This window comes from Aspergillus puulaauensis, chromosome 5 (genome assembly GCF_016861865.1).
Source record: "Aspergillus puulaauensis MK2 DNA, chromosome 5, nearly complete sequence".
In the NCBI taxonomy this organism is placed as follows: Eukaryota; Fungi; Ascomycota; class Eurotiomycetes; order Eurotiales; family Aspergillaceae; genus Aspergillus; species Aspergillus puulaauensis.
This window is the reverse complement of record NC_054861.1, coordinates 1,402,441-1,428,428: the sequence shown is the minus strand read 5'-3', so window position 1 is coordinate 1,428,428 and position 25,988 is coordinate 1,402,441. Positions and strand designations below refer to the sequence as shown.

The following is a 25,988-nucleotide window of genomic DNA, read 5'->3' as shown; positions in this document are numbered from 1 at the left end:
ATTGTATATGAGGTATGACCGGTACCTCTAGTTGGCAAACTTGTGCAACTTGTCGCCCTATCACACATAGTTAGCGACACCACTGTCTTTTGAGGAATAGGGAATCTTTTGGAGAGGAACATACAAGGGCCGCTGCCTGTTTCGGCTCTACAAACAGCGATTTGGCTTCAACAAGCACAACGGGCTCCTGTCCCTCCTCGGGAAGAGTCTCAATGTGGGCCTCAATCCAGGCCTTGCGGCCTTCCGACTTCACTACCTGCGCGCGCATGACAAAATAGGAGTTAGCCATGGCCGGGCGTCGGTAGTCGATGTTCAAGTTCGCAGTCACGCCGATCTTATTCGGTAAGACGGGGAAAGCGCATCGTCCCATGCCCTCGTCCAACAGGGTAGCTAGAAACCCGCCGTGGACAAGGCCTGGATGGCCGGAGACATTTGGGCCAAGGTAGAAGATAGTGACCAAAGTATTGGTTTCCTTGTTGTTGAATGCAACTGGCGGGACAACAATGCCTTTCGAGTTCGAGAGAGTACCGGCAGTGAGACTGCGGCTACGTATTTGCTCTGGAATCTTCAGGTACGGCCGCGATTCGGTATAGGCAGGATCCTCCCGCAACGATACGGAGAGGGGGTGGTTGCGAATGTGCTCTTCAACACTCTGCGCCAACTCATCGGAAGGGGTGAATGCGACAAGGGTTTCCTCGTCTGTTGGAATTGGAAGAGTCATGAGGCTGCGGTACCTTTCGGCGGCGCCTAACAAAAATCCGGCAGTGACTGCGAAGGTTGTTATGGATGCAAATCCGAGGAAGCGACGAAGACGTGAGCGCGGCTTAGGTTGTATATATGCAGTACCTTAGCCCGAGCGTAGCCATTAGCAACATGGCCCACAGCGGATGACGGGCAAATGGAACATACCGACGGTTTGATAGCGGCGTTGAAGAGATCGTGTGACTGGAGGCAGGCTGGGAAAGCGGGCTAGGCTCAAGGCTTTTGTAGAAGGATAAGAAGCATGGAGCCTGGTTGTAGTGGGGACCGCCCGAATAAAGGTTGAGGACGGCATGGCGAAGGATAGATATGGGGCCCGGAGGATTTAACGAGAGTGGAAAAAAAAAGCGGTTAAAACCAATCAACACCCATGAAGGAGAGTGCGAGGGCAAGCCAGATCCAAAGTTGCCCCAACGAGCTGATTGAAGTGCATTTGCCTCGGGCGTGAGATAGGAACCGTCGCGGCTTGCTGGCCGTCGGACTCTGGGACGCTGAAGAATTTCCATTTCGAGTCGGAGCCGGAGGGACTCGTCGCCGCCGCGATTGTGATTGGCTGCGGGCATGCCGGCCTCGCAACAACAACCTCGGCTCTTTTCCTTCTGGCGATATCATCCATTATTATTATTGATTTGTCTTGAGAGAGCGGATGGGGCTTGGCTGGGAGGAAGCCGAACCGTTTAAATATGACGGGAATTTTGAGCTATGATGTTGTTGGGCCTGTACTACTGTACGGTGTACGATGTATAATCTGCACAACATTCCGATCCCTCGCACTGGAATTACCTGAGCAACTCAAACTAGGAGTTTTGTTCTTACGTATGTGCCAAATAAAGACCAGCTTCTGGAGCTTGGACCGAGTAGAAATAACTAGCCATTTGGATACCAACTGGCACTCGTAGCGGACTCAATAATGATAATGCCCTCGAGACCCGACTGGCATAGGAATGACCCGATTAGGAAATGGCTGCCTGGGCCACGGTCACGGGCAGTTTTGACGAAATTCTGGCATGACTCCTTTAATTACATCCCTCAAACCGAAGCCCTTCGACGCGGATTCAATTGCAGCTATTTTTATTGATGTTGTATCCGGTCTCCAGCCGCAATGGGCCCTTACAAGCTGTATCACCAGCATACCATGAGGTCTAGATCGACTGATCCCGACTCACCCCCGCAGAGTGACCCGACTGCAGAAATGCACCTGCCACAGTGCACAGTGCGTCGTCCATTTTCCTAATTTGACTCCGCAGTGATAGCCCGGCCCGGCCGCTGATCGCCAGGGGCGTTTGCTTAATCCAAGATGGCCTTCGTTAGCTCCGAGATGATCTCCCCGGAGATCCTGGGGAAATGGCTACCTCGATTTCCACGGCCTTGCCCCTTGTGGACCAGCAAGCATACTTGGGCGCATACCAGAGGAACTCACCTCCAACATATCGCGAGTCGCGACACGGTTATTTCGTGGACTGCTCGAACCTTCAAGCTTGTCATTGCCCATGATTCTCTTGCCCCCGATGTTTTACCTGTTGTTTTTTGCACTGCTTCAGGTCGCGCTGGTCAGGGCCGTTGATGATTACGACGTGTTGCAATACATTAATCCACTCATTGGAAGCACAGATGGCGGTATCTATTTCAGAATTGCTCTTAATTTTCTGGCGTTTCTGACCTCTTCAAAGGAAATGTCTTTCCTGGGGCAACAATCCCTTATGGCATGGCCATGGCCGTGGCTGATACGGACTCCCAAAGTAACCAAGGCGGATTTACTCTAGATGGCAGTAAAATCACAGGGTTCTCCAGTTTACATGACTCTGGAACAGGAGGCCAACCCTCACTTGGGAATTTCCCGCTATTTCCCTACGTTTCTTGCGCTGATGACCAAGTCAATGGCTGCGTCTACCCCAAGAAGCTGCGGAAAACGACCTATGACCAAAATTCGGTCGTATCCAGCCCTGGTTACTTTGGTTTAACCATGGATTCTGGTATCCAAGTGGACATGACCGCATCTCATCATACCTCTCTTTTCCGCTTCCGCATTACATCTAATCAGACTTCCGGCCCCCTCATCCTGCTGGACCTTAGTGACTTGTCGGACACGAGACAAGATAACGGGTCAGTGTTTGTGGATGAGACCACCGGTCGACTCACAGGTTACGCACGCTTCCTGCCGAGCTTCGGCAGTGGCTCGTATGTGCCGTATTTCTGTGCGGATTTTGATAGTGACGCCGGGATTCGCGACAACGGGATCTTCGTTAACTCCCGAGCAAGTACCGATGTGAAGAATGTTACAGTATCCCGGAGCATCAATGGTTATCCCCTCCCGGTTAGTCCTTTTTTCATAGATGATGAGGCCCTGGCTGACAATGGTAGGCCGGGGGTTTTGTTCGATTCAATCAACGTCAATCCCACACCATCAAGGCCCGTGTGGGCCTGAGTTTTTTGAGCATTGCGCAGGCTTGTCATAATGCTGAACATGAAATTCCCAACTTTGACTTCAATGCCACCCGGTCTGCTGCCGTTGATTTGTGGACGGAGAAGCTAGCCCCAATCCGTGTGTCCAGGAATGGTATCGACTCTTCGGTTCTTACCAATTTCTACAGTGGAATTTACAGGACTATGGTCAACCCTCAGAACTACACTGGAGAAAACCCGCTTTGGAGTAGCGCAGAACCCTACTTCGACTCCTTTTATTGGTATGCAATCCTCCGCCGCAGAAGAAATTGTGTCTAATGTGTCAATAGCCTCTGGGATTCGTTCCGGTCTCAGATTCCCTTCTTGACAATTGTTGATCCTTCGGCCGTGACCAGCATGATTCGCTCCTTAATTGACACACAGAGGCATTTGGGATGGCTTCCCGATTGCCGTATGTCACTGTGTAAAGGTAAACACACCACTTCCAAGCGTATGGCTTATAGTCAGACTTATTGTCCTAGGTTACACACAAGGCGGCTCCAACGCGGACGTAGTGCTTGCAGATGCATACGTAAAAGGTTTATCAGATGGCATCGATTGGGAAGATGGATACACAGCTGTTCAAAAAGATGCCGAGGAAGAGCCATATGACTGGTCAAATGAGGGCCGGGGAGGATTGGCTAGCTGGAAATCGCTAAACTACATTCCGGTTGAAGATTTCGATTATGTCGGCTTTGGAACCATGACACGGAGCATTTCGCGTACCTTAGAGTATGCCTACAATGACTTCACCATTGCACAGATTGCTCGTGGTCTCAACAAAACAGGGGATGCTGAGAAGTACGAAGGAACGTCCAGATATTGGCAGAACCTCTTCAGAGCCGACCAGACCTCTTCCATTTCCGGTGTCGACACTGGTTTTAAGGGTTTCTTTCAGCCGAAGCATTTAAATGGTACTTGGGGATACCAGGTTTGCAGCACATCTCTCTATAAATCTCTCAACTTTTATCTTCCAATGTCTAACCCGGCCTGTAGGATCCGATAACATGCTCCAGCATCGACCAAAGTGACTCAATCTGTTCGTTGCAAAACACAGCCGCAGAAACCTTTGAGTCTAGCATATGGGAATACCAGTTGTATGTTGTTCCCTTCCCAGTACACAGCCATAACTTTTCTTGCTAAGTATCTAGCTTCACACCGCACGACATGTCCACCCTCATCACTCTCCTCGGCGGTCCCGATCAATTCACCCGCCGTCTAGACTACCTCCATGATCAAAATATCACCTATATTGGCAACGAACCCTCCTTCCTCACTGTCTTTCAATACCACTACGCAGGCCGTCCCGGCAAATCTACCTCCCGCGCCCACTTCTACATCCCACGCTTCTTCAACCCCACCCCCGCTGGCCTTCCAGGTAACGACGACTCCGGTGCCATGGGCTCCTTCGTCGCAATGGCCATGATGGGTTTATTCCCCAACCCCGGTCAAAACGTGTATCTGATAACCGCACCCTTCTTCGAATCAGTTAACATCACCAGTCCCATTACGGGGCGCACGGCTACAGTCAGAACTGTAGATTTTGATTCTGCTTATCAGAATATATACATTCAATCTGCCACGCTGGATGGGAAACCTTACTCGAAGAGTTGGGTTGGCCATGAGTTCTTTACGCAGGGCAGTGAGCTTCTTCTTGTTCTGGGGAGGAACGAGAGTGATTGGGGGACGGGGTCTGATGATGTTCCGCCTTCTTTGGGGGTGAATGTTCTCGATCCTTGATTCTTTGGTTTCTTAATTTTGACTTCTCAATGTGCTGGCTATCTTTTGCTGCACTGGGCTATCTACTTGAAGCTATGGGTTATATTTTAGGGCCTCAGTTGGCACGTGACCGAATTTCTTAGTTGAAGGACACCTGACAGCATAAAGGTTCCTTTTTAGAAGGCACGCCTAAGATTTAATAGTATTGTTGTCATTTTTTTTTTTTTAATTCTGCTGAAAAGATAATACGCAACAACAGTGCGCTTTCGGTTGAGCCCAAATGACAAGGTCTCAAATCACAATGACAAACATAATATATACATTCATCATACCAACAACTCTGATAATAAAAAGCTCTCTGCAGACAAAATGCAGCTGAATAGCTGTTGAAAAATCTAGTCCAGCCTATCCACAACAAACAAACAAACAAATTCCCTTCAAACTTCAAACTGGAAAAAAAGGGGGAAGAATTACGCCTTCCGATAGAACTTACTCTCCACCCAGGGCATACCGACAACAGACGCCTTGCGCACCTTATTCCGCACAAGTATACCAACCTCTGTCCCCTTCTTATGCAGTCCCTGGCGAATGTATCCCATGGCGATATTCGTTCCGCCCAGCGACGGACTCGGTAGACCAGAGGTGATAACACCGATCTGGGTCCTAGACTCGTCGTTCACGTCGACGACGATGGCGCCCTCGCGGGCGGGAGAGCCCTTCTCTACCGTGAAGCCGACACGGCGCTGGCTGAGGGTCTTGGCCGGGGACGCAATCTGGGGGAGGATGGTGGATGAGCCGTTGAATTTGGAGGAGGGAGAGGCAGGGTCGCGGCGGTCTTTGCCGACGATCCAGCCGAGGGCTGCGGCGGGGGGAGTCTGAGTTGTTGAGATGTCGTGGCCGTAGAGGCACATTCCGGCTTCGAGGCGGAGGGAGTCACGCGCGGCGAGACCGGCGAGACGCACGGTTGGGTTTGAGAGGAGGAGTTCCGTGATTGTTGTTGGGTCGACGGAGGAGGGAATGGAGATTTCGAAGCCGTCTTCGCCTGTGTAGCCGGTTCGGGAGATGAGGAGGGGCTCGGGGGTTGGCTGGCCCGATGGGAGGGTGAGGTTGAGAGCGCGGCAGCTGCCGAAGTAGAGGGTACTTAGGTCGGAGGCGGCTGCGTCGGAGCTGTTGGCGTGGATGAGGGATTGGAGGGCTGCGGCTGCTTGAGGACCCTGGAGGGCAATGAGGGAGCGGTCGGAAAGGATCTCCCAGTTGATGGCCTTTTCGGCGCCGTTGGCGGCTTTGAAGGCGTCGATTTCGGCGGTAAGGAAGGCGAGGTCTTCGTCGCGGCGGCCGGCGTTGGTGACGAAGTAGAAGGTGTCGTCGGACAGGCGGGTGATGACGGTGTCATCGACAATTCCACCAGTTCCCTCTTCCAGAAGACAAGAGAGTGTAGAGGTGTTATCCTGGAGATTGTTGAGGGACGATGGTGTAATCTTCATGAGTAGATCCTGAGCGCCTGGTCCGCTGAGTCGGTGTTGAACCCTGGAACGCACAGCATAAGTAACTGCAAATCGATAGAAGGCTGAGAAATTCATACATATGGCTCACGTCAAACAAGCTGGCCTTTTCTCTCGTCCACATGTGGCTCTCGACATGGCTGAGATCGGAATACTGGAGGGGCATGGAGAACCCCGCAAAGGGCACCATTTTGGCACCCTTTGCAACGTGCAGGTCATAGAGCTCAGTCTTTCGTAGCTGCTCAGATGATGCTGCAGACGAGGCATATCTGACGCCATTGTTGGCTGGCAGAGTCGCAGCAATTGAGCGTCCAGAAACTGGAGCGCGGAGAGCGCCGCGGAGGCCCTGCGGAGAAGCAAGCTGGCGCGGGACGGCAGTCAAGGCGCCATTGACACCAACGGGGGTGTGCTGGGCAATGGATCTCGATCCAAGGAGGTGAAGACCTCGTCGTAGGGGCCGTACAGCAGACATAATGGCTATGTTCGTGAAATTGAAGCAGGAATGTGCGAAAGAGAGGAAAATCGGAGATCGTAGCTGCCCTGAAAAGCGTCATACTAGACGGCAAAGTCACGTGTGATAGGAAAATCCCGCGGAGCTGATAAGATAAGCCTCGGCAGTGGGGAGCAGGCTGTGGTGGATAAAATTGGATGATATTTTCAAATGAAAAAGAGTTTTTCAACAATTGGCCGGTTGGTGTAGTTGGTTTATCACGTATCGTTAACACCGATAAGGTCGCCGGATCGAGCCCGGCACTGGTCAATGTTCTTTTTGCTTTTTTCATTTTTGCTATTTTACTATCGGACTTACACATACTATAGTTATCTCTCTGATTTTAACCGAGGTAGCCTACAAGTATAATTGTACTTTCTACAGTATTAGGCCGGTAAATCGCTGCATTGGTCCAGCTGTGATGGGTGGTTTTCTCCTGAGTTAAAGGTTCAGGTTTGCGGAAAACTGCGAGTACGCAGTTCTCCCACTGGACTTCAGTCCATGGTTGGGTTTGGCATTCTGTACTACTATTCAATCGTTTAACATATGGTATCACTTCAATTAACCTCCCATCGCAGTATCATCAAAAGCACATTCCCAGCCAAATCTCCATTTAAATAAGAGAAGAAAAACAAAAATAAGATGAAGTGTGGAAGCAGATACGCAGGACGCAGTCGTCAAAACGTCCTTTATTTAGACTCCGTTGTTCGCACAGGAGAAAGCGCCTCCCACTTTCCCTGCTTGGTAATCTAGGATCACACTCTCGATTGAAGCCTGTGGTGATATTTATGTTAGTAATGTCTTTGATGAAAGACAGGGTCAGGGAGAAAGTAACATACGTATGTTCCAGGGCCTAGGAAATAGAGGCCAATTCCAATCAAGCCTACATTTGAAATCGCTCCGATCCAGCCTCGGATGCCGCGCTTCCTGTAGAAGCCTGGCCCGTGGTCGTCGTATCTCATGCGAAGGTACGCAACACCCCAGAAGATGAAACCGAAGAACGAGTCGAACAGGGAGCTCATAATGGAAAGGAGATCCTGGAAGAAGGGAATGACCTGGGAGATGATGAAGGCCAAGGTCCACAGCACGGCGAGAATACCAATCCAACTGGCCCACCCGACAACAGTGTGGTTACCCTTGTGGCGAGTTCCTTCAAAAATGCGGAAGAAGATGAAGCGAGCGGAGACGGAGGCGTAGAGAACACCGAGGAAGATGATTGTTGGGACCATGAACGAGAAAGCAACCTTCTTGTACACCTCGTTGCCGATTGAGCCGAACGCCGGAGTTGTCATGTACTGGTTTCCTGTGTATGCGTAGACGAGAGATCCGACCAAGCTGAAGAGGATGATTTCGGCGATCGTGACGGCGGTAACGGACTTCCAAAAGTCCTTCGGCTCCTTCATCTCTGCGATAAAACTCGGCAGTGTGATCTGGCCGATGAAGGTATAGCTGATATTCAAAAAAGCGCTCATTCCCTGGACATACGTAGTCCCAGCTGCGGGAATTGCCTTAACGATAGGATCGCCAAATCCGACATCCTCGGTGTTGTATCCCGCTGGATGGTCTTCGATGCCAACGAAAATAATGGCCAACAGAACGGACACGAATGTGGCGAGCGCTGAGAAGGTCGCGACCTTGGACAGTGTGTTAAATGTACGAGGAACCGAACAGATTAAAGATGCTACTGCGGTAACGACGGCGAACACAATGGTGCAAACCCCCCCGCCGGAAACAGTGTTGAGGTACTCGGCACCAACCAAACAATGCAAGCCCTATAATAGTGTCAGGAAGGGTTGCCTTCAAAACAACAAGATCGTCTGGAGAAAGGTACCTGAATAAACGTATTGTTTAACAAGAACATGATCGCGGTTAGATACCAAACGACCCTCGAGCCCCAGAACAGGTGCTGGCCAATGTCACAGACATCGCGAATGTGCGGATGACGCAGGCAAAACCTCCTGTACGAATCAATTAGTTCCCAAGCTTGTAATTGTTTATGGAAGAGGTTATCGGGCGCACCATATAATGAGCGATGTATAGAGAACGACACCCGCAATAAACACGGTCAGGATCAATCCCGGAACAAGACCGAGGATGGAGTATGACCAAGGAAAGGACATCATAGCCAGACAGATATACTCGGAGAAGAGCAGAGCAGCCGTCTACCAGACCAGACAGCCATTAGCACAATTAGGACTTTCCGGGAGCCTTCTCGTCGCAACCACAAGAATTAGATCTCGCACACACCTTCTGCCAGCTACAAGTCCGGTACTTGATCGAGTTATCCGACTCCAGCTCAATTTGTCTGCCGATCTCCCCCGAATCCGAATCGGACAATGCGCCCGGAGCTTTTGGTTGATTCTCCAGATCCTTGTCCTTCATCCTGTCGGCGGAAGCACCAGAGAGCGACGAGCGGTCGAACTCTGGGTTGGTAGTAGGGAGTCCCGCCATTTTAGCGAGCGGACGAACCGGCGGTGGAATGATCGAACAGAATAGAGTAGAGAAAAGAAGTTCTGAGCTTTCGAAGGCATGTACTGCTTTCCCGTCGGTTTCTTCGGACTTGTCTCAAGTTAGTACGAGAGGTCTGGAGTAAATCGGTATGGGAGGTGTGGAAGTATGCTGAGTATGAGGGGGCAGACAATATTAAAGCACTGGCTTACCTCTGCCAACAAAGTACCAAAAAAGAGTACGATAAGGAAAAAATCTGTCGAGGACAGAAACACAGGAGGCGAGTGAGCAGGAGTGGATTCAGAATCAGCAGTGGATAGCAGGGAATAGACTGGCTAAGGAAGAGGATGGCCGAGGAGAGACGCAGCCAGCCTACCAGGTGTATCAGGGCGAGCCAGAGCCTATCAGAGCCAAGCCAAGGTGAACGATGGAGTGGCGGCAGACTGGGCGCAGGATCCAGGCAAATTTAGTTTTGAGAAAAGCAAAGCCAAGCGGCGACGCCGAGGGATTAAAAGGCTTGAGATGCTTGGACCTCGCGATCCAGTGGTAGAAAGTAGAAACTTAGAAAGAAGTACGTCTATTGTGTAGAAGAAAACTTTGAATGGTAGCTTTGCGCTGTCAGGCAAGCTCTACAGAGTACAGAGGCCAGGACGGCTCCAGGAATCTCCTATCGATAAAACTCAGATACGGACTCGCGAACATCATTGCTGGTTGCGATCCCGGCGAGGGTGGGAAGGCAGTGGGTGCATCTATGGATTGCAGCGCACCCATGGCGATGACTGGATCATGACGTGCTCGGCTAGACCAGGGTAGACTCGATCGCAATATTTTAATGGACAGGGACGCCGGACTTTTAACGAGTGCATTCGCGATCTAGCTCTGCATTCGTCGCAAGGATGGACTGAGTGCAACCTAAGTCGTTCAGGGCCCGCTGGCGGAAACCTCCGACCCGCATTCGTCCATGGTTGACGGTCCAGTGCGGCAGGTTTGGGGTTGAGTTCTGACCAGCTGTGCACGTTGCACAAGCGGGGAACGTGTCACTTATGCATTCACTCAATAGATCTCGAGATCTGGAGATTTTCAGCTTCTGGAATCCTCGATTTTTTCGAAGAAAAACTTTCGTACCTCTCGTACATTTTCAACAGTTCGACTATCCCTGAAACATGCCAATGCCCAAGCTTTATGGCGTGCATCTTTCGACCGATGGCGCCATAACAGTGGACTCCCGCGCAATGATGTCATTGGCGCTCCAATGGCCCCAATGGCTACATCTCACCCACAGAAGGTGGAGGGTTCTGGCCGCAGTCCCTAACGTTCCTGCCGGCGGGCTCTGGAGTCGTCCCCACGTCGCTCTAAGTTAATCTCAACCTAGCCGCGTGGGAACTTCGCGCATTAAGCTAGTAAATATCTGCAAAGGAAGGCGCCCCCTTACTTCGCATACGAAGGGGTCATGCCACGGCCATGCCGGATCAGGCAACCCTCGTCGAACGCCCGGGCAGGGCACCTCCTATCAGGCAGGAGAGTTCTGAAAAATGTTGATACTCTATGGATATATGCAGATTGTGGAATGGCTTTGGAAGATGATAGATACACGTAAAAATAGCACTCCCTACATCCCGTCGTCGTCCCCAGCAAGCAACGCCGCGTAGTCGTCTGCCGACGCGAAAGTCGGCAGGTGCTTGAGCTTGCGCCTCTTTTTCCGATCGGCCTTGTCGTCTTCCTTCGGGAGCTCCACCCCTCCGAGCTCGACCTCAGACGGCAGGTCCTCGTCGCTGTCGACGAAGGCTTCTTCGTCTGAAACGTCCATGTCCCACGCGTCTTCATCATCCTCCTCAGGCTCGTCTTTCTTGGCAGTGCGACCCTTGGCTGGTTTAGCTGGGACTTCCTCTTCTTCAATGTCCTCCATCTCCTCGTCAGATTCGTCGTTGAAGATAACCTCGTCATCTCCACCTTCTTCATCGGACTGGTCGTATGCCGACTCGAGGTCGTCAAGGTCAAGACCATCATCACTGTCTTCCGCACCGTCCAGCTCTGGTCGTGAATCAACCAACGCCTTCCAGATCTCGGACTCCGGCTCGCTGAGGTCCTCGTCGTCCACATCGCCCTCTTCGTCCCGGTCGACAGGGTCCTTGGTTTTCTTCTTCTGCGCCCTCTCCTTGTCCTTACCGACACGGCTAAAGTACTCGTGGAAGAAGGCGTCTTCTGCCGAAACATCCTCGGTCTTCTTCCTCCAGAATGCCTCGGAGTTGAGTGGTAGCTCTTGACCGTGTTTGTTGGAATATACCAGTCTGTCCTTAGCTTCGCTGCCAGCAAGTGGCTGCATGATTGAAGAGCCACGCGTAGCCACGGCCGCCTTGGGCGTTCTGTAGACAAATCGGTCCAGGAAGTGTGTCAATGTGTGTATCGTCATATCGGGCTTTCCGCTCATCGGTTGGTTTCCTAGTAGATGGGTCGCATTGACTGATACGGATGGGTGGAAGTGGTTTAGGTAAGGAAGCTATATGCATTGTCAGTATGTGAAAAGTTTGCCAAGATGCTGTAGAAACTCACCATTTCCCAGAGACATGCCTTGTCGGCATTGCTGTGCTCTGGATCTCTTTTACGGGGGTCGTAGCCGTTGAGTGGCTTCGGCTTTTCCTCTGGTGCTTCCGGTTGTTGTTGGTTCTCATCGTCCTCATCAGGGACGTCTCTGAACACCTCTTCTTCATCACTGTCGTTGTCTTCCGGCTGGTCGTAGAGAGACTGCAGACTTACGAAAGTCTTCTCTAGTTCGCGGATTAGATAGAAGACTCCGCAGATGAAGGCCGGTTGGTGTAGCCCAAGAACCTGGACAATGCGCTTCACGAACGCCTTGATCCGCCGGACGTTGACGTCGTTCTTGAGAGCCTTGAATAACAGGTTAAGATACAGAGACTGCTTCGAAGACGTAGCAACCCGGGGGTCAAGCAGAGACTCGTAGAGGGTTCGGTAAAAGCGATCGCTAGATACTTGATGAGTCGACGTCAATTGCTGAATCAGCATTAGGGCTTGTATGCTAGTGTTGAAATTTGACGAGTGAGTGATCCGGAAGAGGGTTTCGATATGCTTCGATAGCCTGTCAAATGTTAACTCCAGCTTTGACTTGTACTAAAACGGTAAACTGTATACCTCTCTGTATTTGAGCTCGTGAACGGATAAGCTCGATTAACACCCGTCAACACCGCAGAGACCAGCTTATCCTGCATTTCCTCATTCTGTACTTCGGAGTTGTCCTTGTCCTTCGCACCTTGCTTTTTATTGCCTTTACCGTGCTTCTTGTCGTTTTTGTTGAACTTGTGATGCTTGGAAGGCTTCAGCAAAACGACGAAAAGAGAGAAGTAGATATCGAGCAACTGGACTCCGACTTCTTCTTCCTTGCCACTGAGCACAGTCTGGTTCAGGGTGATGATAGAGTAGTACTTGGCGTGCTGGCTTTGGCCAGATCGGAAAAGGACTTCCTCAACTGACTTGATGATCATGGGCTTCATCAATGGGTGTGATTGTTCCAGTTGTAGAAGTAGGTATGATGATCGTGAGGCGATTTTCTTAGATGTGTCGCCGAGCTTGTTGACAAGCAGCCGTAGCAAGTTGGCCTCTTGTTCTGGCTTCTCCTTGAGAAGCTCAAAGACATAGCTGACGGCTCTGGAACGTGAGAATTCAATCTCATCATTGCACCACACTTCCAGGATTTTCAGCACTTCGAAAAACTGATCTTTGAGGGAGTGCTCGTACGCCCATACAATCAGATGACTTTCTTGGAGACCGTGGGGAAGTGCATCTCCTTCGGACCATTTGCTGTTTTGGAAGGCGGCAACAAGAAGTGGCTGGTTCGAGAACGCACGTAACCGGCGATCATTTGGAAGTAAGGTACCTTGCGCGAACATATCCTTCAATGACCGAAGAACATCAACAGCCTGGGCACGGCTACGTTTCTTTCCGAGAGAGACGAGGTTCTCTAGAGACTTGGTGTTGTGCAATGGCGACTCTTGAACGGCCAGCGTCAAGGCCGAAATTTTATCACTGAGCGTACCGGTTGACATGATGGTGCTGTAGAATTTGTATGAGGAAGATGCCGAGGCCTGCTGAGCCTCTCCGTACATCTTGTTTTCCTTTTCAAGGAGCGAAACGGCATAAGTATGGACGCGCTCGACTAGATGCCGAGGAAGGCCAGTGGCTTTCTTCGCTGAGATAGGAGAGAGATCCGTGTTGTACCAATCGGATCTAGGTTGGACGGTCTAGGCATTCAGTCAGTATGCAGCTTCCACAATATCGGCGATGCCACTTACAAGCTTCGAGAACTCTTTGGGGAAGATGGTTTCCGGCACGGTTTCTTTGGTCTCCTTCTTCGTTGGCTGCTTAACTTCCGGAGTAGGAGCTTCCTCAGATAATGAATCTTCTGCGCTAGCCTCTTCATCAGCAGACTCAGCCTCCTCCTCCGCGTCTTCCTCGAGTTCCTCCTCCTCATCGTCTTCTTCCTCATCGCCCTCCTCTTCCTCCACATCGTCATCCGCAAGATCTTCGGGAACGACCTGGCCAGCAGCGGCGAGCATACTAGACAGCTCCTTTCTCAACAAATCCTCAGAGGATCCCTGCGACTTCTTTGAGGTCTTCGCGTCCTCCACTTCTGACTCAGAATCAACCCCCGCAAGCATTTCAAGATCTTCCTCAGTCCCACCAAGAGCCAATATTTCCTGTCGAAGAGTATCGTCGCCGTCCGCTTTATCCGACTTGGATTTTTGCGATTGCCCGTCCTCCTGTTCATCCTGAGCAATCACCTCGCCGTTGCGATCCCGTTTCTTGCCCTTGACATTCTTATCGGAATTGGATTGGTTCGAATTGGATTTCGTAGAGTTATCCTTAGCGTTCTTCGCATCTCCAGTCGGGGCCGGCTTCGATTTATTGTTCTTCGGCTTCTGTTTCGCAGCGCCGTCTTTCAACCTCTGCTCGATCTTTTGGCGGAGGCCCGCAAAAGCACTCTCCTCCATTGGAGGAAGAGTGTCTGCTGAAGGTTTGGAGGCATTCTCGGTAGCTCTGTTTTTGACGGCGACCGAGTTAGCCCCAGTAGTCTGCTTATTCTGCTTACCCTTGCCCTTAGCCATGATCAGAGAAAAAAAAAAGGCCTTGGCTTGTAGACTGTTGATATCGAACTTCTTATTTTCTCCTCACTTTTTTTCTTTTTCTGCCGCCCGAAATTTTAGTCCGCCTTTGATGGGCTAGTGCCTTTCCCGCTCACGTGACGGGCGGGCATTCCTTTGGCGCATCGCATGTTTCGCTGTATAGTCTTCCCCATTTCAAAGCACAAAGAGTCCTGAATCTCTTTTTTTGGGCCGGATTTGGTTTCGCTGGGTGGTTTGGATCCTTTATCTTGTATCGTGGGTGCGATTGGGCTACGAATCATCCATGATGTCCGGGTTTCGCCCGGCTACGGGCCGGTTCCTGAGGCCTTCCCAAACATACACTTGTAATTTGCGACTATATCGAATATCAAGATGTGGCTTCCATGTATGTCCCTTTAGCGCGAACTTGGTGTGTCAATTGCTAATGAAGCTGAATAGACCGATGGCCGGAGTCGAGTATCCAACTTTTGGATGCCGACGGAAAGGATCCCAAAGAAGAAGACGGTTGTTGAGACAGGTACCATCATGTCTTACTCTGCAACAACGTGAGATTGCGACTAACGGCTATAAGGGGATGTGAATGACCTGCTGGTCCAGGCCTCTTTCTTCCGAAAGGTACTACTAGACCCCCCTTGTATCCACAAGGAGCTGGCTGTGCTGACAATCCTAGGCTTACTCGGGGATCTTTCATATGCTGCCTCTAGGATTGCGGGTACAAGACAAGTTAGAACGGCTTATTGACCGGCACATGCAGTCATTAGGTAGGTATTTCAACGCACAGCCCTGTATGAATACCCGCTGACTCTGCCCAGGCGCCTCAAAGGTTTCGTTGTCTTCAATCTCGGCGCAGGAGCTCTGGGAGCAGTCTGGGCGGCTGAAGGAAGGCTCTGAAGTAAGACGCATGCTACTGGCGCATGATCTTCCACTAATTATATGCCTAGGTTTTCCGCTTCCTGGACAGAAAGGAATCTCGATTTCTCCTTGCGCCTACGCACGAGGAGGAAATCACTACCCTGGTGGGGAGCCTCAGTAAATCATATCGAGACCTACCCATTAGGGTGTACCAGATTTGTAAGTTAAAATCAAGGTTTTGGGACCTTTGGCTGATTATAGTAGCCAGGAAGTACAGAGATGAGCCAAGGCCACGGCAAGGCCTACTTCGTGGTCGAGAGTTCATCATGAAGGATCTTTACACTTTCGACCATAACGTCGAGAATGCTCTGAAAACGTATGAGCTAGTGAGGAGCGCTTACACAAATCTGTTCAACGACTTGAAAGTCCCGTATTTAATGGCTGCTGCGGATTCGGGCAACATGGGTGGAAACCTGAGTCATGAGTTCCACTTCCTCAGCACGAAAGGCGAAGATACCATTGTCAGCTGCTCCAACTGCGACAGCGTGTACAACGAGGAACTGGCAGATGGAAAAGCCCACGAAATTTCACAACATCAACACTCGGCTGATTCAGCCCCTGGGTTTGACGTGGAAGGCCGAGCCCCCTCAACTGGTTCGAGAGTTTCGACAGGCCTTTGGATGGCGATTTCAAAGGATAAGAGGACGTTGCTTCGTGGTTGGTATCCTGAGTTCACCGTGCAAGGTGACAACACGGACCCCGTGAGTAGGGAGGTCAACTCCCACGCCGTCAAATCCATTGCCAGCGCCGCAGGCATTGAACTTGATATCAGCGTGGAAAATCCACTGGAGCAATGGGCCGCGTATGTGAAGTCCACTAAGGCAGTTTCTAATGGTCCAACAGAGCCTCCACAACTGCTGGATGTGTATGACTCGCTCGTGCATGTTTACAATAGGCCGCCGCTCAATATCCTTCATGAGGCTGGCTGCGCCGATGAGGACATAGAGTTTCTGCGGCTGGACACGTTCCCAGGAACTAGCCACAAGCTGAACCTAATCAAAGTCCACGACGGCGACCAATGCCCCAAATGTACGCAGGGCGCGCTGCAAACGCACACAGCCGTTGAGCTAGGTCACACGTTCCACCTTGGAACGAGGTACAGCGAGGTCCTCGCGGCGTCTGTCAAAAATGAGGGAGGTGCTGTGGTGCCAATGCAAATGGGCTGCCATGGGATTGGGGTCTCCCGAATGATTGCCGCGGTCGCAGATATTCTTGCGGACACCAAGGGCCTGAACTGGCCCAGGGCTATTGCACCATTTGAGGTACTTGTTGTCTCCACAGAGGGTCAGGAAGAGGTCGGCGAGAGGGTCTATGACGAACTCGTCTCCGACAAAGCCTCACCGGTCGACGCTATTCTTGACGACCGCAGCGATAAGCAGATGGGATGGAAACTTGGAGATGCAGACCTCATCGGATACCCGGTAATTGTCGTCATAGGCAAGGGCTGGAAGAAACAACAGACATTGGAAGTGCAATGTCGGCGCTTAGGAGTGCGACGGGATGTGGCTTTCGAGGACCTGTCGTCGGTCGTGGAGTCGCTATTGGCACAGTTGTAGCCACATCCTCAGCCACACTTCAATCTGTACAATACTTTCTAACTCGATCTTGTATTTTATTCATTGAATAGTTAATTCATTGACTACCTAGACAAGGCAGGCAGTTCAGGCTGCGGCATGAGGGGTATCACTGTAACAAATAGTTAATAGTTAGCCATTCATTTATACAGCCTCCTTCCGCCAAGGCTCCATTCAGCCCTGCCACAAAGCAGTATGCCTGATGTGTGCACAGCCCCTGGGACTCAAAGACCCATTCAGTTTCGAGAATGGGATCTGAAACTCTCTCATTTTGTTGTAGAATCTATATAATATCCCTAGATTCTCATCTATCCGTAACTCCAGTATTCACTCTATATTCTCCATTTTCCCGATTTCTGACTTTCCAAGCTGATCACACACACATCGATTTTTAACTTCTTATTCTATCTTACCCAACAACCAACAACCTAACCAAAACCAATATGGACAAGAAAACCGTCCGCGTCGGCGTGGGTGTCTTCGCTCTAAACCACGAAAATAAATTCGTCCTCGGCAAGAGAATAGGCTCGCATGGTGCCAGTACGTGCCTGCCCGCCCCTCTCCCACATCCATTCATTTAAACCACTTCAATGAAAATAAACAAAAACAAGGAAGAATACTAACATCGTGAAACAGACACATGGGCCCTCCCCGGCGGACATATCGAATTCAACGAATCCTTTGAAGAGTGCGCGATCCGCGAACTGCAGGAAGAAACTGGCCTTGATATCGAGAACGTGCAGTTTCTGACTGCGACTAATGATGTTATGCCCAAGGATGGGAAACACTATGTTACTGTCTTTGTAGGCGCGAGAGTTAAGGAGGGACAGGAGCCTGAGGTTAGTCCTTTCATTTTCAGAACAAACAAACATTGATATTGTCTGCCTATGGGTAGAGAGAGGTTAGTTGAAGCTGGTACTAATAATTCGACAGATTCTGGAACCAAACAAGTGTGCCGAGTGGCGCTGGGTTGGATGGGAGGAGCTGAGAGGGGACTGGGAGAAGCAGGTGCAGGCTGATAAGGAGGGGAGGGAGACGGAGGGGAAGCACCTATTTATTCCTCTGTTGAGCCTGTTTGAACAGAGGCGTGGGTTTGAGCCTGTGCTTTCAGAATAGATGGCGGACTTTAATGATTACGATGGGAGGGAAGGTTTGCATTTCACTGATGAGCAAAGAATACGCATACACAAGGCATGAACATGAGCATACTAACGTATCATAGGTGGTGGTTTGTTTTTTAGCTATGTGATTCTTTGATATGAAATGAATAATATACGAACCGTTTATTTGGAGATGGTATTGAGCAGTGTAGACTCTTGATAGAACACTAGAGTGGACTTACCATAGCCGTTGTGACGCTCTGGAGGGCCAGGAATATATCACCACCAACTCACAGTCAAGGCTTTCTAACTAAAGTGACGTCCAAAATAGCTGGAAATAACTGCTACTGGGGCTATAGTCTACCTCGTTTCCACCCACACCTCGGGCCGGAGCTTAGCATTTCTCAAGCTTAGTAGGTACCTAGTACCCCGATCCTACACCACCTGCTTAATGTTGTTTCCATATACGCAGTCTACCCACCTAAGTAGTCACTAGACGCTATTTAACCTAGTTCTTAATGTTAACTTAGTTTAATCTATTTGACTCACTCCTGCCCAACTCCTCCCTCCAACCTTAGTTGAAGGTAAAGCATTATGATTGCTCTGCACTCTGAGAAAAAGCAAAGTGAGAGTAGGTACCTGTTATTTGTTCAAGAGACTAATATTCATAAGCCCCGGAGGTGTAGGTCAGCTGGTAGGGATGAACCCCGCTTTGCTTTAAGGAACTCCCGCGTTCAGAATAACTTTGGCTTCGTCAACTTAGCCCATGACTGCAACCAGGTAAGATTATCCAGAGCCTAGACCAAACTGACCCACCCGAGCTGCCCAGGAAGTCTAGACATGATCTTCTTGAAGGCAGCACGAACGAGCATCTTTGACCAGCAGTTTGACCCCAATTGGAAGCGAGGATTTGTAGAGGAGGGAACCTCGACCCGGACGCACACAATACCACCGCCCAGATCTAAACAGAGCACCAGTGGAGAACAAAATGGACGATCGAGGTTTCAGGGGTAAGCGTGCCAATGCATTTTTAAAGTATTAATCAACTGAATGGATTAACACTTGCCAGGGATGGTCATATAACCCGACAGCCTGGGCCATCAAGGCAAGGTGCAGTAATTAACAGAGCTGCGCACAGCAACCGGAGGAACCAAGAACCAGATCATATCGGGAAATCAACGTCTTCTTCTACTAAAATTAAGCCAGGTAGGTCTGTTATTGTTATTTCAAGATATAACTCAGCTGAAAAAAGGCTAACAGCGCATCTTGACGCCTACAACCCCCGTAGCAATCCAGTTCATACGAGACGCGATGCGCATGATGATGAGCTCAACAGCAAGCCCAGAAACATTACACGCACTACTACCATGCTCCATCAAGAGACTCGGACCGCAATAATCGCAGAGAGGCCTGAGGCTGTACCTAAGCCCAGTCTACCAGTCACTGCTAACTTGTCGGGCCGTGAGCAAAAATACCCCAGGAAGAAAAAATCGCATTTTTCTTACAGCCGGGGCAATTATTCCAATGGTAGCCTTAAGAAGTCGGCAAATCCGCGGCATTTAGGACCAAGGGAGATACATCTTGAAAAAGAGCCGCCCTGGAGTGGATGGAGTGAAAGGAGTGGATGGAGACAACGGAGACGTCGGAGATGATGCAGAATATGGGAGAACAAAATGGTTCAGACTGGAGACAGACAATGCCAGAATAGCGAGGATGACTTATAAGCCATTAGGAGGTGGAGCTCTTTGGTTGATTGCGGCATGCACTCTTTACATATCTGTTATTTGTGTTTTACGAGCGGAGGATTCAATAGTTCAGGGCCCTGATACTCTTTTTTATTATCCAGAAGTTGCTAGAAACATCATCTTATATCCAGGTACAGGATAAAAATACATTCTCTCAGCTTCATGACCTCAGCAATGGGGTGTTCTCATCAGCCGAGCCCTGCACTGTACTATCCCCCTTCACACCATCATTATCCCCATTGGCCTGCAACGAGCGTTTGATTTTTACAAACGGGAACCTCGTCTGCTTCGGCTTCCTCGCCAAGTTTGACGGAGCCAGGTTGTCAAGATGCTGGCGCTGCTGGGGCGTGATCGAACTGATATAGCCCGGTTTGGCGATTGGGGCGGTGGAAGCACGGCGAAGTGTACGGTTGAGAGGTACAGGGAAGTCTGCGACAGGGGGTTGCTGTTGGTCTGCAGGCTTCTGGGTGTCATCGTGCATGTCGGACTCGTCGATGATTTCCCTAGATGTGGTGAGAAGAAGGGACGATACGGGGTTTTACTTGGGATGACGTACTCGCCGATCAGCTCTTCAACAACATCCTCCAAGGTTACAACACCAATGGCACCGCCGTTTTCGCCGGGGTGCTTAGATACGAGCGCCATATGGGAGTGTCCTTCCTGGAAGTAGTTCAAGATGTCGAGACAGCTCGTCTCGGGACTCGTTTCTGGGAGAGTCGCGAGGACAAACTCGGCCACGGGTTTGGAATCTTCTGGGTCATAGGTAATGAGCGTTTTCACCAGTAACATCCCTAGAAAATTGGAGGGGTCGTTCGGCGCATGAACGGGAATTCTGGAGAATCCTGCAGACAGGATAAGTTCCATAGTTTTCTCGTCAAGAATTGAATCGGTAGAGACGGTGAATACGTGCTCCATGGGCGTCATGATGCTTTGTACGGCCTTGGCTTTGAGATCTAGCACTGCGGTGATTATGGTGACCTCGTCCTCATTCAGCCGCTCTGCGGGCTGCGAACCCAGTGACTTGTGTAGGGTGACAAGCGTTTTCAGCCCAGACTTCTTATAGACCACGCCGTGATTCTCACCTAGAAGCCAATCGAGGAGCTTTGCAGTGGGCCAGGCGGCGGGTGCAAAAGCATACATCAGGAACAGAACCACAGGTGAGAGGTAGGCGCCTATCGGGAGACCGTAGCGGACGCAGACGGACTGGGGGATAACCTCGCCGAAGATAACTATTCACGGTCAGTCGTCTCAAGTTTGGTAGGGTATTCCGCAATTCTACCGATCAAAACAGTGCTTCCCACGATTGCAGGCCATCCCCCACCTAGTGTTTTATCAAGGACGATGGGTAAACTCTCATTGACGACCACATTGCCTAGCAAGAGAGTCACCAGGACCCAATGTTTCCCTTTACCGACAAGCTTGAGGACGGTTTGAGCGTGCTTTCGTTCAGGGCCTTCGGCGGAAGTTGCGAGGACTTGAAGGTGGACTGTATCCTGGCCCATGAGCCTAGTAAACTGTTAGAATATGAAAGGTATCGACTGTTGAACGAATTCCGCGTACGCGATTGTTAACCCAGCGAAAACACCCCCAATCAAGACCAGCGCAACGGCTGCGCCCAAATTGAGCCATAAATCGGAGCTGTCGCGCTCTGCATCTTCGGCGACGTGGAGCACTGGGGTGGAGCTCAGAGGAAAGGCGCTTCGGAGGGGCAGGTATATGGCAAGTAAAATAAGCCTGGGAACCAGAAGAGGACCTGATGAGGACATCTCTTCAGGTCGTCAATCTGTGAGGAGACTCGGAGAGCAGGTTGACGCGGAGAGCCCTACAAGGCTGAATGGGAGCGACGTGGAGAGCTCTCGACTTTTGAAATTTAATCGACCTGTAAGCAAGCAGCTTGGAGATCATAAAGAACGGCCAATCGAGAACGAGAAGCGTCAACACCATCACCTTGGCAGATGGACTCCCCTCTTGATTTGGCCGCTTGCAGGCAGCAGAATTATGTAGCTCCACCACACATGCTGGAACTTGGGAGTCGTGCCACAATGAAGTCTGACTGTGTGGCAGAGGGCCCCTCTTTGTTTACTGTCATCTGCAGCAAAAGTGACTCTCCTCTCAACCTTTCCCTCACTTCTCAACGCCCAGCATGTCGTTCCTCAAAGACCTTGCCAAGGAATTCAAGGATCTCAAGGCCTCGCTCACAGGCGACGACAAGGACAAAGAAAAGCACAAGGAGAAGGAAGCCGAGGGCCAGCGTGGTGAGTGACAAGTGCCACTGGGACAGATTCAATTCCTGGGTCCTCCGATTCGGGCGCTCCCGTCCCAGTAATTTCCCAAATTTTAATGTTTCAATGGCTGACATGATCGTCCGTGGCTGAAGCTGCCTACGATCCAGGCTATGGGGCCCCGAATCCAAACTCTGGTGCTCCCCAGCCTTATGGCCAACCTTACCCGGCGCCCGGCCAATATGCTCCTCCTCAGCAGCCGATGAACCCACCAGCTGGCCCGCCCCTCCCCCCCGGTTGGGTGGCTCAGTTCGACCAAACGAGCCAGCGCTGGTACTATATCGAACAGGCTACCGGCATTTCTCGGTGGGAGCCGCCCTCTAACAACGCCCCTTACGGCCAGTACCCGCCTCCTCAGGTACCTCACTACGGGGGCGCGACAGGGGCATATCCACAACCAGATCCTTACTATGGCGGACAGAACCCTGGAATGGCCCCGCCGGCTGGAGGGGGCTACTATCCGCAGGGACAGGTTAAGGACCCAAAATCAGACAAGGATGACAAGAAGAAGATGATGATGGGCGCGGCAGGTGGTCTTGCTGTTGGGGCTGTGGGCGGTGCACTTGTTGGACATGCACTTGGTGGGTCATCAAATCTCCCAACTCATTCCTTCCTACCCTCTCTGTTGATTTGAAATCTTTTGCTAACGTTACTGGCGAAGGTGACGACTCGGACGATGAAAAAAACGCGGCGGCGGATAGCAGTGCTACGGCGCCTCCTCCTGTAGGTCTGCCACCAGATGAGACCGCAGATGGAAGCTCCGTGTCTTCTAGCGACCGTGAGGATGTCCTAGAAGCTCGTCAAGAGTACGAGCAGGCACAGTTAGCCGCGCAGGACTCGGACGCATCTAGCAGTGAAGAGGAGGCGCTCGAGGAGGCAAGAGAGGAATATGAGGAAACATATGAAGAGGTCTATGAAGATTAAACTTACTCATTCTCAGGAAGATATTACTATTATCTTCATTTGGTCGTACTTCTAGATGAATTATGCTATTCAATAGACAACTGAATAAACCAGCCCAAGACAAACGCATCCATACCGTAGCAAATAGAAACGCAAATAATAGCACTTTTTATATTCTCATGTATTCTTTCAGCCTTAACAAATCACACGTCACACAGTCTGACACCCGTTTGCGACGCAGGTCTTGGACGCTCTGTATCATTGGACAGCGACGTCTTGGTCAAGACTTCAATATCGCGCTTGTCCTTCGCCTAGCGCCCTAATGCATGGCAATTGCATGGCGCTCAGCCCAGCTATTATTGTTATCCTAATCTAAATGCTGCTGCCTACCCAGCGCTAATTTGCTTTATTTTGTGCTCCGTATATTGACAAACCTATTTATATTACTTAGGTTCCTTCCGTCGCATCTACCATACTTCTATCTGACCAAAGTTTACTCACACTTAACACCATGTCCTACCAACAACCCCCTTACGAGCAGCAGCCTTAGTACGTCAATTCCACGTTATTATAAGAATACTATCGCTAATTGATCTCCGAATTTAGTGGCTATCCCCCCCAGGGCCCTCCTGTTAGTCACTCAATAACCATCATCACCCTACCTACCATACCTACTTGCCGGCGAATGTCAAGACACTAAACAACGATCTCTACAGATGCAATACCAACAGCCCCCACCCCAACAAATCATCGTCCAAGAAGAGAAGAAAGACGACAAGGGCTGCTGTATGACCTGGTACGTGGCTCCGCACTAGAAGTCGTAGTCGTACAAGGAACGGATTAGGTGGCTAATGGATTGATTGAACTGCAACAGTCTGGCGACGCTATTCTGCTGCTGGCTCTGCGGCGAGACTTGCGACTGTTGTTGCGATTGCCTGACTTGTTGCTGCTGATAATTGTGATCTCTGTTCTGTTATGTTTTGGAACGCAATGGATGGATATTTTCAGGTCTAGGCGAGGCGTGTTGATCCCGGGGAGGTGGATGGATCATGGATGTACAGAATGAGCTTTCTTCAGATACCCTCGGTCGACGGTTGAGTGTATAAATGAGAATCACGATGCGACGAGTTCAATTATTATGCCTAATTCTTCCATGTTGAGATCTGATGGATGAGATACTGGCTACTTGGGCTGTAGAGTAGACGAGTAGGAGGAGGAGGAGGAGGCACCAGCCGGTACCTACAGTTTGCGATAACACAACAGCTCGCCCTACCCGGGCGATTCGACCTTCCGGTTTCATTATGAGGAGGAGAATCGATCTACTCATGAGGCCATTGGTCACTACTATCCCACTGGCCATCAAGACTGCATGCGAGCGGGTCACTCATGGACGTTCCTGGTGATCACACTTTGCGCGGCGCTTAATGGGACCAACAGGAAAGGCGCCAGCATCTCCAACTCACCCGGGATTCCAACACTCTCATCCTCGTTGAATCTTCGAAGCACAGATCGGGGGTCCTGTTCCTTTGGAGACGTCGATTTGTCGATGTAGAGCAACTCGCATTTACACATGAAAGGTAGAGAACTGGATATATGTACGCAAGAGTTTCATCCATCCACCCATCCATCCATCCCTATTTCTCTATTGAAGACCCGTCGCTAAGAAATTACCCAGAAAAACCACTCGAGTAACAACCAATTGACCTATCCAAATGTGCACCCAGTTCTACCGCACTTATTCATGCGGCTGCAAAAAGCCCGAGCTATTCAAACAATGCGATGAGCGATTCGGCACAAACGTCAAGTGTCACCCGCTCAAGTCAGAGGCTTTGCCGCAGTCGGACCATTTGTGTTCGCAACATATGGTGAAGCCTGGGGCTGTTGAGATGCGCCGGCGCGAGTGAATTGGGGATTGAAGCTGAAGATGGACTGTCTTTATCAAGGAGCGGGCATCTTGTCAAGCCCTGTGGGGTGCATGGTGCAAAAGACGTGTTATTAGTTTGTCACAGCTTTTTGGATTTATTTTGTTTCTAGTGAATCATCATTATATCGTCTCGGTTAATACTTCTGTCTCTCCCCTCCGCATCGGCCACCTGTTCTATGTAAGAAAGAGACATCGAGCTAAAGCAGACCCTGATATCAAGAGGTGCACAGAAGATCTTATGGATGTGCAATCTGATAAAGACCTAATCCCGTCTCAGCCAGCTCTTCCGTAAGACAGTTTACGGTAGTTTAGACCGTTTGTCTGCGAGAATATCCTATCTCTAACAGGCTTCAGTCACTTAGAGACTATGAAGGAGGGGGGGGAAACAAATAAGCCCACTCCTGATGGGCATTTTCGACGCTGGGCGTGCTTGCTCAAAGCCTGGTGCTCAAAGCCTGGTGCTCTGGACGTGGCTGCTGATGCCAACCTACCGGAGCCCTGTGGCTCGCCGCTACTCCTGTTTTTCATTCGTCAGCTCCTCGATCTTGCAAATTGTCTTCGAAAAGGCAAAACTATCACAAGTTATACATGAATGTGAGTGGCTGCTGCTCAGCCCCGGCCTTCCTACGAGTCCCCCCTGCGAAGGTCCAGGATCGCGGGCTCTGGGGATAGCCGTTTTCCAGATTTACGGTAGGCTCTGTTTGGTCGTAGTGGTTACTTCCATAACTAATTTTGAGTGCTGGTTGGATAAGGTAGGTCCATCATCACAAGATCTAGGCACTTTGGTGCAGGTAGTAGAGGTATGATGCCTCGCCTCAGGGAGATTATAAACATGAGAGATTATGCTGGACAGCAATTGGTATATAATCGAATGACTCTCCTACTTTTCCTTATTTTTTATAACTTGGTTGGGTAATATAGTCTTTCGTCAAGTGATATTCACATCTCCCTCTCTGATTTCCATTGCGACTGGGTCAGCCGTGGGATAATTGCTGTCAAGACCGAACCACCCCACTTTTGCACTCTGCTTTATAATCAGTTGTTGACGTTGAC

General features: G+C 50.4%; 10 protein-coding genes and 1 non-coding gene across 11 annotated transcripts; 6 read left to right on the top strand and 5 right to left on the bottom strand.

The window, feature by feature from the left end:
• Nucleotides 1-27: 27 nt before the first annotated feature.
• On the bottom strand, nt 28-1,054 carry APUU_50544S (PaaI family thioesterase; the record flags this gene model as incomplete). Its single annotated transcript, XM_041705553.1, has 3 exons — nt 28-57; nt 125-846; nt 910-1,054. The coding sequence occupies 3 exons, from the start codon at nt 1,052-1,054 to the stop codon at nt 28-30; spliced, it is 897 nt and encodes a 298-aa protein (XP_041558027.1).
• Nucleotides 1,055-2,249: 1,195 nt separating this feature from the next.
• On the top strand, nt 2,250-4,941 carry APUU_50543A (glycoside hydrolase family 92 protein; the record flags this gene model as incomplete). The annotated part of the gene is made up of 7 exons (XM_041705552.1): nt 2,250-2,376; nt 2,430-3,073; nt 3,121-3,443; nt 3,492-3,613; nt 3,684-4,132; nt 4,198-4,298; nt 4,353-4,941. The coding sequence occupies 7 exons, from the start codon at nt 2,250-2,252 to the stop codon at nt 4,939-4,941; spliced, it is 2,355 nt and encodes a 784-aa protein (XP_041558026.1).
• A 449-nt stretch (nt 4,942-5,390) lies between these two features.
• Nucleotides 5,391-6,894, bottom strand: GCV1 (glycine decarboxylase subunit T; the record flags this gene model as incomplete). Its single annotated transcript, XM_041705550.1, has 2 exons — nt 5,391-6,447; nt 6,503-6,894. 2 exons carry the CDS (start codon nt 6,892-6,894, stop codon nt 5,391-5,393), a joined length of 1,449 nt encoding a protein of 482 aa, XP_041558025.1.
• A 213-nt stretch (nt 6,895-7,107) lies between these two features.
• APUU_t50010A lies at nt 7,108-7,182 on the top strand. Its single transcript has one exon. It is a non-coding gene; the product is annotated as a tRNA-Val (tRNA).
• Nucleotides 7,183-7,605: 423 nt separating this feature from the next.
• On the bottom strand, nt 7,606-9,363 carry APUU_50541S (putative neutral amino acid permease; the record flags this gene model as incomplete). The annotated part of the gene is made up of 5 exons (XM_041705549.1): nt 7,606-7,686; nt 7,752-8,684; nt 8,744-8,870; nt 8,932-9,074; nt 9,160-9,363. The coding sequence occupies 5 exons, from the start codon at nt 9,361-9,363 to the stop codon at nt 7,606-7,608; spliced, it is 1,488 nt and encodes a 495-aa protein (XP_041558024.1).
• Nucleotides 9,364-10,969: 1,606 nt separating this feature from the next.
• On the bottom strand, nt 10,970-14,477 carry APUU_50540S (RNA-binding ribosome biosynthesis protein MAK21; the record flags this gene model as incomplete). The annotated part of the gene is made up of 4 exons (XM_041705548.1): nt 10,970-11,857; nt 11,911-12,454; nt 12,508-13,613; nt 13,665-14,477. The coding sequence occupies 4 exons, from the start codon at nt 14,475-14,477 to the stop codon at nt 10,970-10,972; spliced, it is 3,351 nt and encodes a 1,116-aa protein (XP_041558023.1).
• Nucleotides 14,478-14,778: 301 nt separating this feature from the next.
• Nucleotides 14,779-16,963, top strand: APUU_50539A (putative proline--tRNA ligase AIM10; the record flags this gene model as incomplete). The annotated part of the gene is made up of 7 exons (XM_041705547.1): nt 14,779-14,880; nt 14,934-15,012; nt 15,067-15,110; nt 15,166-15,256; nt 15,308-15,387; nt 15,437-15,566; nt 15,612-16,963. 7 exons carry the CDS (start codon nt 14,779-14,781, stop codon nt 16,961-16,963), a joined length of 1,878 nt encoding a protein of 625 aa, XP_041558022.1.
• Nucleotides 16,964-17,424: 461 nt separating this feature from the next.
• On the top strand, nt 17,425-18,097 carry APUU_50538A (nucleotide triphosphate diphosphatase NUDT15; the record flags this gene model as incomplete). The annotated part of the gene is made up of 3 exons (XM_041705546.1): nt 17,425-17,521; nt 17,618-17,820; nt 17,915-18,097. 3 exons carry the CDS (start codon nt 17,425-17,427, stop codon nt 18,095-18,097), a joined length of 483 nt encoding a protein of 160 aa, XP_041558021.1.
• Nucleotides 18,098-19,986: 1,889 nt separating this feature from the next.
• Nucleotides 19,987-21,592, bottom strand: APUU_50537S (uncharacterized protein; the record flags this gene model as incomplete). The annotated part of the gene is made up of 4 exons (XM_041705545.1): nt 19,987-20,329; nt 20,383-21,055; nt 21,106-21,332; nt 21,387-21,592. The coding sequence occupies 4 exons, from the start codon at nt 21,590-21,592 to the stop codon at nt 19,987-19,989; spliced, it is 1,449 nt and encodes a 482-aa protein (XP_041558020.1).
• Nucleotides 21,593-21,969: 377 nt separating this feature from the next.
• On the top strand, nt 21,970-23,032 carry APUU_50536A (WW domain-containing protein; the record flags this gene model as incomplete). Its single annotated transcript, XM_041705544.1, has 3 exons — nt 21,970-22,081; nt 22,204-22,689; nt 22,770-23,032. The coding sequence occupies 3 exons, from the start codon at nt 21,970-21,972 to the stop codon at nt 23,030-23,032; spliced, it is 861 nt and encodes a 286-aa protein (XP_041558019.1).
• Nucleotides 23,033-23,522: 490 nt separating this feature from the next.
• APUU_50535A (uncharacterized protein) lies at nt 23,523-23,964 on the top strand (the record flags this gene model as incomplete). The annotated part of the gene is made up of 4 exons (XM_041705543.1): nt 23,523-23,560; nt 23,618-23,642; nt 23,728-23,807; nt 23,886-23,964. 4 exons carry the CDS (start codon nt 23,523-23,525, stop codon nt 23,962-23,964), a joined length of 222 nt encoding a protein of 73 aa, XP_041558018.1.
• Nucleotides 23,965-25,988: the final 2,024 nt, after the last annotated feature.